The sequence below is a fragment of the Peromyscus maniculatus genome, chromosome 3 (genome assembly GCF_049852395.1).
Source record: "Peromyscus maniculatus bairdii isolate BWxNUB_F1_BW_parent chromosome 3, HU_Pman_BW_mat_3.1, whole genome shotgun sequence".
NCBI lineage: Eukaryota > Metazoa > Chordata > Mammalia > Rodentia > Cricetidae > Peromyscus > Peromyscus maniculatus.
The window spans coordinates 135,767,271-135,782,723 of NC_134854.1; the positions used below are offsets into that span (position 1 = coordinate 135,767,271).

The 15,453-nt window shown below is 43.8% G+C and overlaps 1 protein-coding gene across 5 annotated transcripts in view; it reads left to right on the top strand.

Moving 5' to 3' along the window:
• The window catches only part of Fancd2 (FA complementation group D2), a 70,774-nt gene that overhangs the window by 31,894 nt on the left and 23,427 nt on the right, over positions 1–15,453 (top strand). For all 5 annotated transcript variants that reach the window (XM_015988177.3, XM_076567609.1, XM_076567608.1 and 2 more), the window contains 13 exons: positions 1,635–1,744; positions 3,410–3,470; positions 4,111–4,230; positions 4,940–5,013; positions 5,306–5,449; positions 6,127–6,227; positions 7,034–7,149; positions 7,881–7,989; positions 9,513–9,623; positions 10,114–10,223; positions 11,933–12,076; positions 13,319–13,435; positions 14,843–14,971. In XM_015988177.3, coding sequence (XP_015843663.3) covers positions 1,635–1,744; positions 3,410–3,470; positions 4,111–4,230; positions 4,940–5,013; positions 5,306–5,449; positions 6,127–6,227; positions 7,034–7,149; positions 7,881–7,989; positions 9,513–9,623; positions 10,114–10,223; positions 11,933–12,076; positions 13,319–13,435; positions 14,843–14,971 — 1,446 coding nt within the window. The remainder of the gene's footprint in view (positions 1–1,634; positions 1,745–3,409; positions 3,471–4,110; positions 4,231–4,939; positions 5,014–5,305; positions 5,450–6,126; positions 6,228–7,033; positions 7,150–7,880; positions 7,990–9,512; positions 9,624–10,113; positions 10,224–11,932; positions 12,077–13,318; positions 13,436–14,842; positions 14,972–15,453) is intronic.

The following is a 15,453-nucleotide window of genomic DNA, read 5'->3' on the forward strand; positions in this document are numbered from 1 at the left end:
AACTTACTGGGTGGGATCATAACTCACACCTCTTGTAGCTATAGTGCCACCTTGTGGCACTAATTCAAACTGGGTTGTGGCCTTGGACAACCTGCACCTTGTTTTAATTTAAAATTTGTTTGGCTAGGTGATAACACACATGTACAGAATCCATAGTGTATAGAGAGCTGTGCAGTGAACAATAACTCCTCGCTGCTCTAGGCATCTGGTCTGTCTCCTGAGGCCACCAGAGTCAGTAGTTATGAGCTTTCAGTAGGGTTCTCCATTCTGCTTTCCTTTCTGATGTTGTGCCCTGTTTCATCAATAACACAGTCCATTTTCTGCGTATCTCACTTTTGTTCTTTTATTTATCCGAGGACAAACACAAGTTGTTTTTACCCTCAGCTGTTTGAACAATGCTGTGATGAGCATTTGTGCTCACGTCCTTATTTGAGTCTCAGTTTCAGCTACAGCGTGTGTCCTTAGAGACAGCATTGCTGACTTATTTGGTGATTCTATTTAACAATTTGCGGAGCCACCAAAAGTTTTCAGAGCAGCTACACCATTTTACATTCTTACTTTGAAAGTCTGACATTTCCTATTCCTGAAAAAAAAAATGTTGCTACAATTTTGATAGGGATTGCATTAAATTCCTGAACAACATTGTCATCTGTAGTCGAACTTTTTTTGGACTGCCAGCTCCCAAATAATGACGCAGAGGCTTTTTATTAATTATGAAACCTTGGCCTTAGCTTAGGCTTCTTCCCAACTAGCTCTTATAACTTAAATTAGCCGGTTTATATTAATTTACATTCTGCCACGTTGCCCATTACCTCTCCTCCATACTGTATGTCTGACTTCCTCCATGTCTTGCTGGTGAAATCCCGCCTCTCTTCTTACCAGAGTTCCTGTCTCTGCCTAGAAGTCCCGCCTATCCTCTCCTGCCTAGCTATTGGATGTTCAGCTCTTTATTAAACCAATCAGAGGGTGCCTTGACGGAGACAATTTTTCATGGTGTATATCAAATTCTCTAATCCAAGAACATGGGACAGCTTTTCATTATTTAGTCCATTAATTTCTTTCAGCAATATTTTTCTGTATGTAGCCAAGGCTGGCTTCAAACTGAAGTTCTGCTTATAGAATTATGCCCCATGCCCAGCAGTGTCTTATAGATTTTAACATGTAAATATTTTGCTTCCCTGATTAAATTTATTTCTAAATGGTTTATTGTGGTCCACCAAGATTGCTTAGTGGGTAATGTAACTTGCTGCCGAGTGTGAAAACCTAAGTTTGATCATATACCCACTCCTAAAAATTGTCCTCTGGCTTCCACACCCCTACCCTGCACACGAGGTGCACCCCCCCCACACACACACAAAATCAACATATTTAAAAATAGGTTATTGTATCTCATTGCTGCAGCTGTGCAGCCACACCACAGTGATTCTCATGCCCTAGAGCAGCTGCCATGGCAGGACTAACAGCTGGTGTTAGATGTGTGTACCTTGTTCTAGGAGCTTTGTATAACTGGTCTCTGAACTTTAAAACCATTTCCCATCTTCTGCCTGAGACTTAGAGAATGGAATTTAGCTCCGGTAGTGGTATGTTCTGCTGTCACTCCAGCCTCTTCTCTCTCTGTCCTGAACACATTGCAGGATGAAATGCACCTGGTGATACGAAAGCAGCTCTCTAGCACTGTGTTCAAGTACAAGCTCATCGGGATCATTGGTGCAGTCACCATGGCCGGCATCATGGCGGAAGACAGGTACTCACAAAGTCTGCTTTCTGTACCTCAGCATCAGTTAGCCAAGGTGATGCCTTAGAAGCACGTTATAGTAGCAGCCATTATCCTAATCGAGACATTCTCTGTGTGAGAAGTAAACATGTCTTGCTTCTTCTCCATGTTCTCTTCTAATCTTTTTTAGGATTTATTTTTGTTATTTTTAATTATGTTTTTGTAGACTGGTATATGCACATGAGTGCAGGTACCTATGGAGACTAAAGGTGTCAGATCCTCCTGGAGCTGGAGTTACAGGCAGATGGTAGCTGACTGATGTGGGTGCTGGGAATTGAACTCAGGTCCTCTGCAAGAGCAGCCCACACATTCTTAACTGCTGGCCTACTTCTGCAGCCCATTCTCTTCCCCCTTTTTGTGTGGTTTTTGGGTTTTGTTGTTGTTGTTTTGTTTGTTTTGTTTTTTGAGACAGGGTTTCTCTGTGTAACAGCTCTGGCTGTCCTGGAACTCGCTTTGTAGGCCAGGCTGACCTTGAACTCATAGAGATCCACCTACCTCAGCCTCCCGAGTACTAGGGTTAATGGTGTGCGCCACCACCGCTGCCCAGCGCATTCTCTTCTAATCTTGACTGTGTATATCATGTACAGTTCTTATAGAGTTACATCACAGTTATTAACTATAGTGTTGCCTAGAGGTGCGGTGCTGGAAATCTTTCCACAGAGGCTCAACTTGGTCCTGAAATTCATTGTTTAGAATCTGCTTCTGACTTAGGCTCTCTATTGCTGTATTAATCCTGTCTGGAGCTTCATGTTTGGTACAAATACAATTACTTTGTGGAGTCCCTCCTTACGTGCTCTTAGATGCTTCAGTTATAGCATCTAAAAAATACCAGCTGGGGCTTCATGGTATGCCACTTTAAGCTGACAGTACAGTTCAGTTCATGCTTCTTGGAAATGATTTGTCAGAAACTCCTAAGAGCTCAGGAAATGTCCTTAGAATCAGCCTAATAGCTAGAAAAGGGGAAGAAGAGCAGTCTGAAGAGGCTGCTGTGGCCTGGTTAACAATGGTCACTGATCCATACTGCTTGTCTGCAGTCCAGTCCTGGCTCCATTATTAGCTAAATGACGTCGGGTGACTTATTCTGCTTCTGCCTGTGTAGTTTCATGGCTGTGAAATGTTAATTGTATTTACTTTGTAGAGTTATTAAGAGTATTCAATGGTTTGGACAATGCCCAGAGCATTCTGCATACTGAAGAAATGTTCTATTTAGCTGGGCACATGGAATGAGGCTCACTTGATGCCAGGAGTTCAAAGCTGGCTTGGGCAACATGGTCAGGTTACCATCTCAAAAAAAAAAATTCTCTTATCATTATTAATTTAGTGTGCCCTTAAAAATACATAGAAGTTGGTCTTACTTGTTTACAAAATCCTCAGAATTCCAGGTTCTGGGGCAGGGTGATCACTTGCATACAGGAGTTTGACATAAGCCTGGCCACCTAGTGTGACCCTGTCTCAAAAAAGAGGGGGTGATCATTATTTCACTGTAACCTACATTTTATATGAAGAAAAGAAATAGTTCTTCTGCCTTCATGAAATTTTGTGTCTATTCTTGTCTGAAAGAACCCAGAACTCTTAAACTTACTGCCAATTATTATAAAATATTACAAAAATGAAGTTAAAATTACTTGTTTCTAGAAGTGTGCCATCTAATCCAACCCAGGGGAGAGCTGGCCCGAGCAGTGAAGAGTGTGCACAGGTAAGTCTCTGTATCATGGTCAGAATTTTTTTCTTGTTGCCAGTTCTTGCCAGGTTTTTTGTTTGCCAGCTCTCGGAGCTTGCTGCTTGTCACTGCCGTTTTACCAGAAGCAGTGTGGGTTTTCTTTTCTCTTACAGGGGCCCTCTGTATACTAGGCAAACACTGCCACAGAGCTACGTCTGTGGCTAGAATATTTTGTATATTTCCTTTCAAAAATGTCTTCAAGTAACTATTTATTTTTAAAGATAAGGTCTTGTTATGTAGCCCTAGGGCTGGAATTAACTGTGTAGAGTAGGCTGGTCTTGAACTTGCTGGGTTCCTCCTGTCTCTGCCTCCTAACTGCCAGCATTGTAGGCACGGGACACCACGCCCTCCTTCTCGTTCTGGGACACATCCGGTGTTCTTCATCTTGCTTGTCTCTCCTTCCATACTTACGGTCCATACCTCAGGCTGTCACTCCAGCCTCATTTTGGCTTTGACCTGAAGTATACTTGGAAAGAGACAGACTGCAGAAGAGGCTCAGGAGTGCCTCGTACAGTTTTGGCCGTGAGATTGGAGAGAACTTGCTATGGAGTGCAGAGACAAATTTAGGAAGGGTTGGCAGCCCAAGAGTCACAGCTCTTCTCTCCACCGACTGCAGGTGACTTCTTTGCTACAACTGGTTCATTCTTGCACTGAGCATTCTCCTTGGGCCTCTTCTCTTTATTATGATGAGTTTGCCAACCTGATCCAAGAAAGAAAGTTGGCTCCAAAAACCTTGGTAAGAACGGTGTCTTGTTTTGGGGGTGACAAGTGGGAGCTAGTTCTTGAGACAAGGTCTCACTGGGTAGCCTTGGTTAACTAGAACTTTTATAAAGACCGGGCTGCCCTTGAACTAGCTGCAGTCCTATGTCTTCACCCCCAGTTTTGGAATGACTTGTGTGAGCATTCCAAGTGTCTTTCCTTTTTTATTTTATGTGTATTAGTGTTTTTCCATGAATTTCAGGTCCCCTGGAACTGGAGTTACAGACAGTTGTGAGCTGCCATGTGGGTCCTGGGAATTGAACCCAAGTCCTTGGAAGAGCAGTCAGTGCTCCTAAACCGCTCAGCCCCCGAGTGTCTTTTCTTAAGGCAACAAAGCATCAGAGCTTCTTTGTGATACATTGAGTCTTTCTCTCTGCTGCAGTGTGAGCTCTTGCATTCCACCCACCTCAGGGCTCTCCTGAGCCTCCTCCACGTAATGATGATGGTAACTGTAAAATGACAAGAAGGTTGTTGGTGATTGGCACCATTTGTTTGACAGCCCTCTTCTGTGCCAGGCACTGGGGAAGCACTTTTTGTACGTTATCTCCTTTACAGTATTGGAGGTCTGTTACACTTTCCTTTTTAGAAGCGAGGAGCCTGAGGTGTAGAAAGGTTAGTGGCAGTCTGTCTAGGGTTGTAATAGCAAATGTACCCCTCACTGCCCCATTCTTGTTTGCCCCCGGAAGGAATGGGTTGGGCAGACCATCTTCAATGATTTCCAAGATGCCTTTGTGGTGGACTTCTGTGCTGTTCCTGAAGGGTGAGTGCTGTTTACTTCCTGGTTGGCTCTGCTGGTGAGGAGGTTGTATCGGTTCAGTGGCTAATACAAACTCCACACTACTTTTGCCCCCGAGTCAAGTCTGCCCTACAGCTTAACGGCCCCAGCCCTGACACCCTGTACCCCAGCTGTAGAACTGCTGAGGTTCCCACTTGTTCTCTGTTTATGGCTTCTCCCCGTAGTTGTCTTTGCATGAAGTTGGTTTGTTCCAGCGATTTCCCCATAGCCTTGTCTCCTCCCAGCTGGGACATTAGATTTTGGGTTCTCTTCCCAGTGACTTTCCATTTCCTGTGAAAGCTCTCTATGGACTGGAAGAATACAGCACTCAGGATGGTATTGTCATCAACCTCACACCACTCTTCCTTCGGGAAGCTGCAGAAGATGGAAGTCAAGGGACTTCACAGGAATCAAGCCAAAAGTTAGTGCTTTTCCATTCTGTTGGTATTTTGAATGTTCATGGGGAATCCTGTTGTTTTAAAAAAGTCTCTTAATATTAATGGATGGATGAATTTATTTATTTAATGTGTGTGTGCCTAAGTGCATGTATCTGCACCACATGCATGAAGAAGCCCATGGAGGTTAAAAGAATATGTTGGCTCCCCCAGAGCTAGAGTGATAGGTGGTTGTGAGCCGCCATGTAGGTTTTGGGAACTGAGCCTGGGTTCTCTGCAAGAGCAGTAGGCACTCTTAGCCCTGAGCCATCTCAGCAGCTCCATTTCATAGTTCTTTTAATGTGTGGAGTCCTTGCATCAGAGTGTTTCTTCTAAGAAAGGTTGTATCTGGAGTTATTATTCCTTTTTTTCTTGGTCCCTGGGACTGAGGTTTGTGTGCGCCTGACAGCACACACTACACTAGGCTCTTTGCTGTTCCTTGCCCTTTTCTTTCTTCCCATGAACATCCTCTGCTGCCTCTGCGTCCCTCCTTCCTACTTCTGCCTCATACCCACCACTCATACCCTTTGCCTTCTTTCACTTTAGGCCATTGTTTCCTGAGCATTCATTGAGTGCTTGCTGTTTATCTTTAATTATAAAAATGGCTCCTGTAGATTTGGATTAATGACTGTGGTACTAAGTGGAGTGGATTTTTCCTTCCTAGATCGATGTCTCCTTTGTGCCTGGCTTCCCATTTCCGGCTGCTGAGACTTTGTGTGGCAAGACAACATAATGGAAACTTGGACGAGATTGATGGTCTCTTAGGTATGGGGTGCAGTTCTCAGATCCTTTCATTGTGGTCTTTTGGTAAAAGTTGGCAAGGGCCTACTTGTATATGTGAGGTGGAATTGTCTAACTTCATAGATGAGAACTGCAGTAATAACGGAATTTCAGTCAAAAGAGCTTACGTGGAACCAGTCATTCTCTTTGTAATTGTTGCTGAATGCTGTATGGCAAACTTTTTCTTTTTTTCCTTCTTTACTTCTTTACTATTTTTTTTTCTCTCTTTTCTTTTGGTCTCCCACTTGTATGTGTTTACTTTTCATTGGTTTAAATCTGGGAGGAGTACAGCATCATCACACAGTTTGTGATCATTGGCCTTTACAGGAAGACTGCTTAGGAATTTGTCGTGAGCCATAACACTGTTTCCACGGACCTGAGTTTCCTTTCCCTAGATTACTCTGGTTTTGTTTGACCTACCTCCAGGAGTCACTGTGCTGGTTTTTGCTTTGTATACATAAGCACATAGTAGAATTCTGTTTCATCTCAGACATAAACAAACACCTTAAGTCTTAAGAAGAGCTGTATGCTCTCTGTCGTCTAGAGACCTCAGTTACAGCCAGCAAAAATGGCCTTACCCCATAGCCTTCCAGACCTTTCAGAAGTGCTGTTTCCAGCATGCCTCCATAGAGTAAAGGTATTCTTTTGACACTAATGTGGAAGGATTTTTGAGACAAAACGAAGCTTGGCCCTCAAATAGGAGCTTAAGGGACAAGAAGGTAGCTGTTGGAGCAGGACCCATGTTCTTCTTCCTTGAGCTAAAGGAAGGTGGGGCATTTGTTCTTTCTCAGATTGTCCTCTGTTCCTCCCTGACCTGGAACCTGGAGAGAAACTGGAGTCCATGTCTGCTAAGGAGCGTTCACTTATGTGTTCACTCACGTTCCTTACTTTCAACTGGTTCAGAGAGGTGAGCAGAATTACCGCAGTGTTTCACTTTGCTATCTGTAGTTTCTCTCGAAAGAAAACTCTTCTTGGCTCTCACAAACTCCCTAAAAGTCTCCCTGAAGCACCAATGCCTGTGCTTCTCTGGCAGCCGTATCCCACCCCTGCTGACCATCTGTACTTCCTGATGTTCCCAGTCAGAGTACTTAGAACGCTCACTGTGTAGCTGGCTTTCCAGGCCGCCTGCGTTTCCACTTCTCATAGCATGGCCTCTGTGCTGGGAAGTCCTGTTCCCATTGCCCGGGCCTCTGTTCCCTCTCTGGACTCGGTTTCCTTTTCAGAGGGTGTTTATGGACGTTGGTAATGGCGGCGTGTCGTTGCTGCCTCTGCCGTTTGGCACATACTGAGTTTAAAACCAGTCTGGTCTGTGAGACTTTCATTTTCTTGCAGATTAGCACATTTTATGATACACTATTTCATACACAGATATATCTGCTTCCTTGTATGTTTTTTTGATTGAGACAGTCTTAGTGACTGGTCTGCATCTCTCTATGTAGACTAGACTGGCCTCAAATTCATGGTGATGCTCCTGCCTCAGCGTCCCAACTACTGGGATTGTAGATATAAGCCACCAAACCAGGCTCATATGCTTTATATTAAAAAAAATATTTAGTGTAGTAAAAGAATATTTCATCCCTAGCAAAGTAAAGCAAATGAGGTTGATGTCCACATATGAACAGAATTTGTGCCTTGCAGGTTGTGAATGCCTTCTGCCAACAGACATCTCCTGAGATGAAGGGCAAAGTTCTTAGTCGGGTAAAGGACCTTGTGGAACTTCAGGAAATCCTAGAGAAGTACTTAGCAGGTAAGAAGGGCTGTGCCCTAAGCCTCAGTTATTAGCATACCTTTATATATTTGTTTTGTTTTGTTTTTGCTTTTTGAGACAGAGTTTCTCTATATAAACATTCCTAGCTGTCCTGGAACTCGATTAGTAGACCAGGCTGGCCTCCAACTCACTGAGATCTACCTGCCTTTACCTCCCAAGTGCTGACATTAAAGGCATGTGCCACCACCGCCTGGCCATTTATTTAGTTTTTTTGAGACAGAGTGTCTCTATGTAGCCCTGGCTATCCTAGAACTTGAACTGTAGACCTGGCAGGCCTCTAGCTCATAGAAATCTACCTGTTTCTGCTTCCACAGCCAGCTACCTTTGCTTTATTAAATATAGTCACAAACCAGCAGTAAAGATGAATGTCTTTTCATTCCTTCTAACTTTTAACTGGTTGATTTAAAATGCTAGCATCTAGCACTAGCTGAGAGACAGCTCAGCAGTTAAGAGCACTGGCTGCTCTTCTAGAAGAGTTTGATTTGAAGTACCACAAGGCAGCTCAGAGCTGTCTATAACTCCATGTCCACAGGATTCAGCATCATCTTCTGGCCCTTGTGGGTATCAGGCATGCATGTGGAGCACAGATATAACACATAGGCAAAGTACTCATACACATTAATAACAATTTTTTTGTGCCAGCTTAGGGCTGAGTGTAATGTCACACAATTTTAATCTCAGCACTCTGGAGGCAGACGCAGGCAGATCTCTACGAGTTCAGTACCATCCAGGGCTACATAGTGAGACCCTATCTTAGAGAGACAGGTAGGCAGTGGTGGCGTATGCCTTTAATCCCAGCACTCGAGAGGCAGAGGCAGGTGGATCTCTGTGAGTTTGAGTCCAGCCTGGTCTACAGAGCAAGTTCCAGGACAGCCAGAGCTACACAGAGAAACTGTCTGTCTCAGGGGGAAAAAAATAGAGACAGACAGGCACAAAAACAAAATGAAAAAATGCCAGCTTAATTCTCTGGGGAGAATAGACCTTCTTCAGGCCCTCATCTTAAAACAATGGTATGTAGCCAGGCGGCGGTGGCGCACGCCTTTAATCCCAGCACTCGGGAGGCAGAGGCAGTAGGATCTCTGTGAGTTCGAGGCCAGCCTGGGCTACCAAGTGAGTCCCAGGAAAGGCGCAAAGCTACACAGAGAAACCCTGTCTCGAAAAACCAAAAAAAAAAAAAAAAAAGAAAAAAAAAGAAAAACAATGGTATGTAAAACAAAAAGTTATGTTATCAAATGTTAATATCTTTGGATTTCTAAGTGATTTATTTTTAGTTTCTTTTTGTTTGGTTGGCTATTTCATGTTCTTTTTGAAAATGGTTTTGTATTAATTGATCATAATCAGTTACTGTAATATAATATTCTTGCAAGCTCCATTTCACTGTGCCCAAACCACATCAGATGACTGGCATTCGCTGCTGCAGTGGTGATTTTGGAAGCCTGTTTCTAGGTGTTCAGATAATTGGATCCCTGAGGTTGGTATTTATTACTCCTGCTCTGTTTCAGTCATCCCAGACTATGTTCCACCTTTCGCAAATGTTGACTTGGATACTTTAGATAGGATACCTTGGAGCAGTTCTGCTATTTCAACAAAAAACAGAAACAAAGGAAAGATGGGTGAGTACATTCCTGTCTTGCCCCTACCTGAACCACATTGGCTTATATGTATCGTGACATTAGTATTTAAAAAGACCAGGGGCTGGAGAGATGGCTCAGAGGTTAAGCGCATTGGCTACTCTTCCAAAGGTCCTGAGTTCAATTCCCAGCCACCACATGGTGGCTCACAAACATCTGTGATGAGATCTGGCGCCCTCTTCTGGTGTGCAGGCGTACGTACACACAGAGCATCGTATACATAATAAATAAATAAATCTTTTTTTAAAAAAAGGAGAAAGTTTAAAAAAAATCAGCGTGCCACTGGCACAGTTGGTTGATGAGCGGTGCTTATACAGTAATTGGAAACATCGTGCTATCAGACCTTTCATTGGAAGGTGTGTAATGTTGTGTAGCTTGAATCATAAAATTTCTTCCTCCCTTCTTGGGGAGTTCTATTTGGCATGACGCACTTGCTGGTTACTTGAGTCATTTTCCTCTTTTTGCACTACAGCGGGGAGGAAACAAAAAGCCGACAGCAAATCATCCTCCACTGAAACACTTGTAACAGAAGATACTTCGGAATATGACATGGTGCCATCTGGAAGAAGCCAAGTAGAGAAGGTATGGGATATGTGACAGACAGAGGTTTGTGACTGCTCAGTGGGAATAAGGCTGGCCTTACTCCTTGTGTGCTTTGTAGGGAAGAAATGGGAAGAGAGGCAAATGGATGGCCCTCAACTAGCGGACTTTGTACTGTTCTCTAAATCCTTGGTTGTCGTGTCCCACTAGAAACCATGTACAGTCCCTTGGAAGAGGCAGTCTCAGTTGACAGGTTGCTCAGATCAGATTGGCCTGTGGCAGTGTCTCTGAGAGATTGTCTGGACTGATGATTGATGGGGAAGGGCCTAGTCCACTATGGGTGGCACCATCCTTAGGCAGGTAGGCCTGGGTCGTTTAAGAAAGCTAGCTGAGTATGAACAGAAGCAAGCTAGAGAGCAAGCCGGCAAGCATTGCTCCTCCATGGTTTCTGCTTCAGTTCCTGCCCTGATTTTTCTCAGTGGTGGACTATGACCTGGAAGGGTAAGCCAAATAAGCCCTTTCCTCTCCTAGTTACTTTTGGTGAGAGTATTTTCTCATAGCCACAGAAGTCAAAGTAGAACAGTCCTATTTCTGCTGCACAGATGGCTGCTTTTTCTAACTATCTTCTGCATATTTTACACCTGTGTTTTGCTCCTCTGTGGTACTTTGAACTCTGGTTTATAGTAGTTATCACATTATGTGTTATAATACACTGCCCTGTGCCTTGGGTTTTTCAGACAGGGTCTCACTATGTAGCCCAGGGTGATCTCAAACGCATGATCCTTCTGCCTTAGTGTCCTGTGTGTTGGGATTGCAGTCACATACTTCCATGCCTAGCATGATATTCTTTTATATATACTTCTTGTGGCCTTTCTCCTTTTTTCCCCAGACCATAAACTTAGTGACCTGGATGTGGTGGTGCAGGCCTATAATCTCAGCATTTGGGAAGCTGTGGCAGGAAAATGGTCATACGTTTGAGGCCATCTGAGCTACATGCAAGACCTTGTCTCAGAAAAACAAAACAAAATATACTTAGCAAGATGGCTCAAACGGTAAAGGCACCTGCTGTCACACCTGATGACCTAAATTCAATCCCCAGAACTCACGTGGTGGAAGGAGAGAGCCAGTTTCCACAAATTGTTCCTTGACCTCCACATGTGTGTGGCATGCAAACAAACACAGAGAATAAATAAGATGTCATAAAAGTTTTTAAGCCACAAAAGACGTACACTTGAGCTAAGGTTTGAAACCAGATCATCCTAGCCTTTAAGCTCACCCACTGCCTTCTGTACCATTCCACATGCTTTGATTTACCTAGTAGTTCATCCTTAAGTAGAAACAACCAAAGATGTTGGCTTCTATTGCTATACTCTAGCAAGTGCCGTGGCTTAGGGGGTAGTTAGAAAATTTGGGGACAGGAATGTGATGACGTAAGGAAATTATAACTTTATCAAACATGAATGTGTATTGGACCTTAGCATGTTCATTAAAATTAAATTTGGGTGGCTGAGGAGATGATCACTCAATGGTTAAAAGTACTTACTGCTCTTTCAGACAGTTTCTAGCACCCACATTTGGTAACTCCCAACCACCAGGAGCTCCAGCCTGAGTGGGTTCCAGAGCCTCTGCACTCACATGTATATATCCCATCCACCTACCCACACAATTTAAAAAAAGTTGGATTAAAATATTTTTAATTAGGTTGATATCTGAGACTTTAGTACTTTTGTTTGCTCCACCCTTTCCCCCAGGAGTCCACGGGGAAGGAAGGAAAGACATTTGTGTCGCTGCAGAATTACCGTGCTTTTTTCCGAGAGCTGGACATTGAGGTCTTCTCTGTTCTACATTCTGGACTCGTGACCAAGTTCATCTTAGACACTGAAATGCACACTGAAGTAAGTGACAACCTAGGATCCTAGAACTTAACCTTTTAGGTTCATATTTCAAGAGCACAGATATTTAAAGTAGTTGGCCCAGGTGTCATGGCACGTGACTTTTAACCTAGCACTGGGGAGGCAGACGCAGGCAGATACAAGGCCAGCCTGGTCTACATAGTGAGTTCCAGGATAGCCAGGGCTAACATAGAGACACTCTGTCTCAACAAGACAGCAAAAAATGAAGTTAAAATCTGGGGATACTGCTCAGTGGCAGAGCCCTCGCCCAGCAGGGGGAGGCCCTCTGTGAGAGGAGTGACAGAGACGAGACGGAAGGTTGGTGTCTGACTTCAGAGGCCTCGGTATGAGGGCAGTGGTGAGGAGTCATCCTTGTCCTCTTGCTCCCAAGGCACAGGTTTTCTCAGTGTGTCAGAGGTTATAAAACACAGAACTGGTTCTGTGATCCTTACCAGCAGGTTACCAGGTAGTCCTCTTAGGACTTCAAGAATCACTGTTGTTTTCCGTTTTCACAACATCTGTTCAGCATCAAATAGATACTAATAGAGGCTGGTTTTTTATGTTGACTACTGACCTAGACACACTGGCAGGATGAAGGACAGTAGTACACACAGTATGCTGCTTGCCTTCAGTCAGCGAGGTGGAACAGAGGATGTAGAGATGAGTGCTCCACATTGTATTAACATCTGAACTTCAACAAGAGAGTGTTCTTCCTAGTAAAGTTGACTAGAGAGATCATTTTCACAAAGTAGGTAGCTTTTGATAAGGATTTTCACTAGAGAATGGATTTCTCCGGACTAAAATATTTTAAATGGTGTGAATTTTTACCTTTTTAAGTTTTTCTTCATCAGTCTGCTCATAGAAGAGTCTCCGTAGGTAGGTAATGAATGAGCACTCTAGGTGGGACATTCACCCATTGCGTCTCTCGCCATGTACTTACAGAATGATTCACTACGTGAGTAGTAGTGAAAAAGTGGAAGGAGATGTGGCCTCTGAGGACTCTGGGAGGATGGCTGAGTGGGTGAAGTCCTTGCCCCTTTTACATCGGCACTGGGGATCTGAACTCTTGTCCTTGTGCTTGTGGGGCAGGTGCTTTGTCCACTCAGCCTGCTGTCCAGCCCCCGTTTCCTTTTTTAAATTAAAAGTCAAATTCAGTTCTTCACCATTGGGAGGGATGAACAAGAAAGCCCCAGAAGTACTGTGAATAGGGCGTGATTGAAGCTAGTCTTCATCTTCTATGTACAGGCTACAGAAGTTGTACAGCTTGGGCCCGCCGAGCTGCTTTTCTTGCTGGAAGATCTTTCCCAGAAGCTAGAGAATGTGCTGACGCCTTCTCTTGCCAAGAGAATCTGCTTCCTCAAGGTTAGTAGAGATGGGGCTTAGAAAACTTGGGAATAGGCAGGTGCCAGTGCTGAGTATCCTGGCCTTGTGTTGAATTTCCTAGGTAACTCGATGGCATTTCTATTACCAGATCCAAGTTGCTTTGCCCTACACAGGCTGGGCTGTAGTGTAGTCTAATATACTTAAAGGCTGAGGCTGGATCCCTCACACCGTGTGTGTGTGTGTGTGTGTGTGTGTGTGTGTGTATCTGTGTCTTTGTGTTTAAAACAGAAAATTGAAGAGACTCCCTAAACATGAAATTTATTTCTAAATGTCCTAAACATTTTGAATCCTGATCTTTCTCAGGTCTCCCCGTATTTTTCTGCAGTACTGAGGCTCAGACCCAAACTTCATGAGTATTAGACTACCACTGAGCTATACCTGTAGTCCTCAGGTCTGATAGCCTCCCAAACTAAGCCTGTATAAAATTCAGTATAGAACTTGGCTGCCTAGAGAGGCCAGAGCCTCAGATATGTATAGAAAGAATAAAAGCACCTAGCATGTGGGGAAGTCCTTGGGATGTACGAATGGTAAAATATGGATATGTGTGTTATTTGTTCTCTATACATGAGCTCAAACTCATTAGTTATGATGGTCTACTGAGACAATCTTCTATAGCCCAAGGCTGGACTTGAATTTCTTATGTAGCAGAGAATTGCCTGGAAGTCCTGATCCTCCTGCCTCCAACACCCTCCAGAGATTAAAGGCATATATCACCTGATGCCTGGCAAGTCTATACTTTTTAAAAAGATTTTTTGATTTATTTTTATTTTAAGTGTATGAGTATTTTTCCTGTGTGTATGTGTGTGTTCCACGTGCTTATCGTACCCACACAGATCAGAAGAGGGTGTCATATCCCCCTGGAACCTCCTTATGGGTGCTAGGAAACAGACCAGGGTCCTCTTCAAGAGCAGCGAGTGCTCTAACTGCTGAGCTGTCTCTCCAGCCCCATGTCTGTACTTTTTTTTTTTTTTTTTTTTGGTTTTTCGAGACAGGGTTTCTCTGCGTAGCTTTGCGCCTTTCCTGGAGCTCACTTGGTAGCCCAGGCTGGCCTCGAACTCACAGGGATCCGCCTGGCTCTGCCTCCCAAGTGCTAGGATTAAAGGCGTGCGCCACCACCGCCCGGCCCATGTCTGTACTTTTTAATCAAACTCTGTTCTGTCTCTACAAAAATCCATTCTCTCAGAGATTTAAAACTAAGTGAAGTTTTTTTTTCTTTTGCTATCATTTTTATCCCTTTGTTATAATATTATCTTAGGCAAGTAAATTATCTCTTCTATCTGCTTCTATCTGGAACCACAACTTTAAACACTTAAATGATGATTAATTTTATGTTTAATTTTAAAGAATTTATCCAGTTTCCCCTTGTAACTCTGAGATTTATTGTAGAATAAAGGAAACCGTAATATTGGATTCTCACATCTTCATCAGAGATCTGTCCAGGACATTGTTCATTGTGTTGTTCAACTGCTAACCCCAATGTGTAACCATCTGGAGAACATTCACAACTACTTCCAGGTCAGAAGACTGTCTTGTTATAACACTAGAAACCATGTAAGCACAGGCAGGCAAGCTCCCGTGTGTAGGCAGCTCTGGGAGGAGAAGCAGGAGGAAAGAGTTAAGAGGAAGAGAGAGAGTTATACCCTCTGAGTTAGAGCCCAGGGAAGCAGGCAGGCAGACTGAGCAGTAGAAGTCTATGAACAGCTGCATAGGCTGAGCGTGGTCTTCAGAGAGGGTGCAGGAATGTCCGGAGTGGCTGGACAGGCAGGCTTTGAAGCTTTTGAGGTGGGGAGGAGAAAGGAAGAGGAGGGAAAAAAAAAGTTTCCAGGCGGTGGTGGCACACACCTTTGATCTCAGCACTCAGGAGGCAGAGGCAGGCGGATCTCCATGAGTTTGAGGCCAGCCTGGTCTACAGAGCAAGTTCCAGGACAGGCTCCAAAGCTACACAGAGAAACCCTGTCTCAAAAAACCAAAAAAAAGAAAAGAACAAATGAACTTAC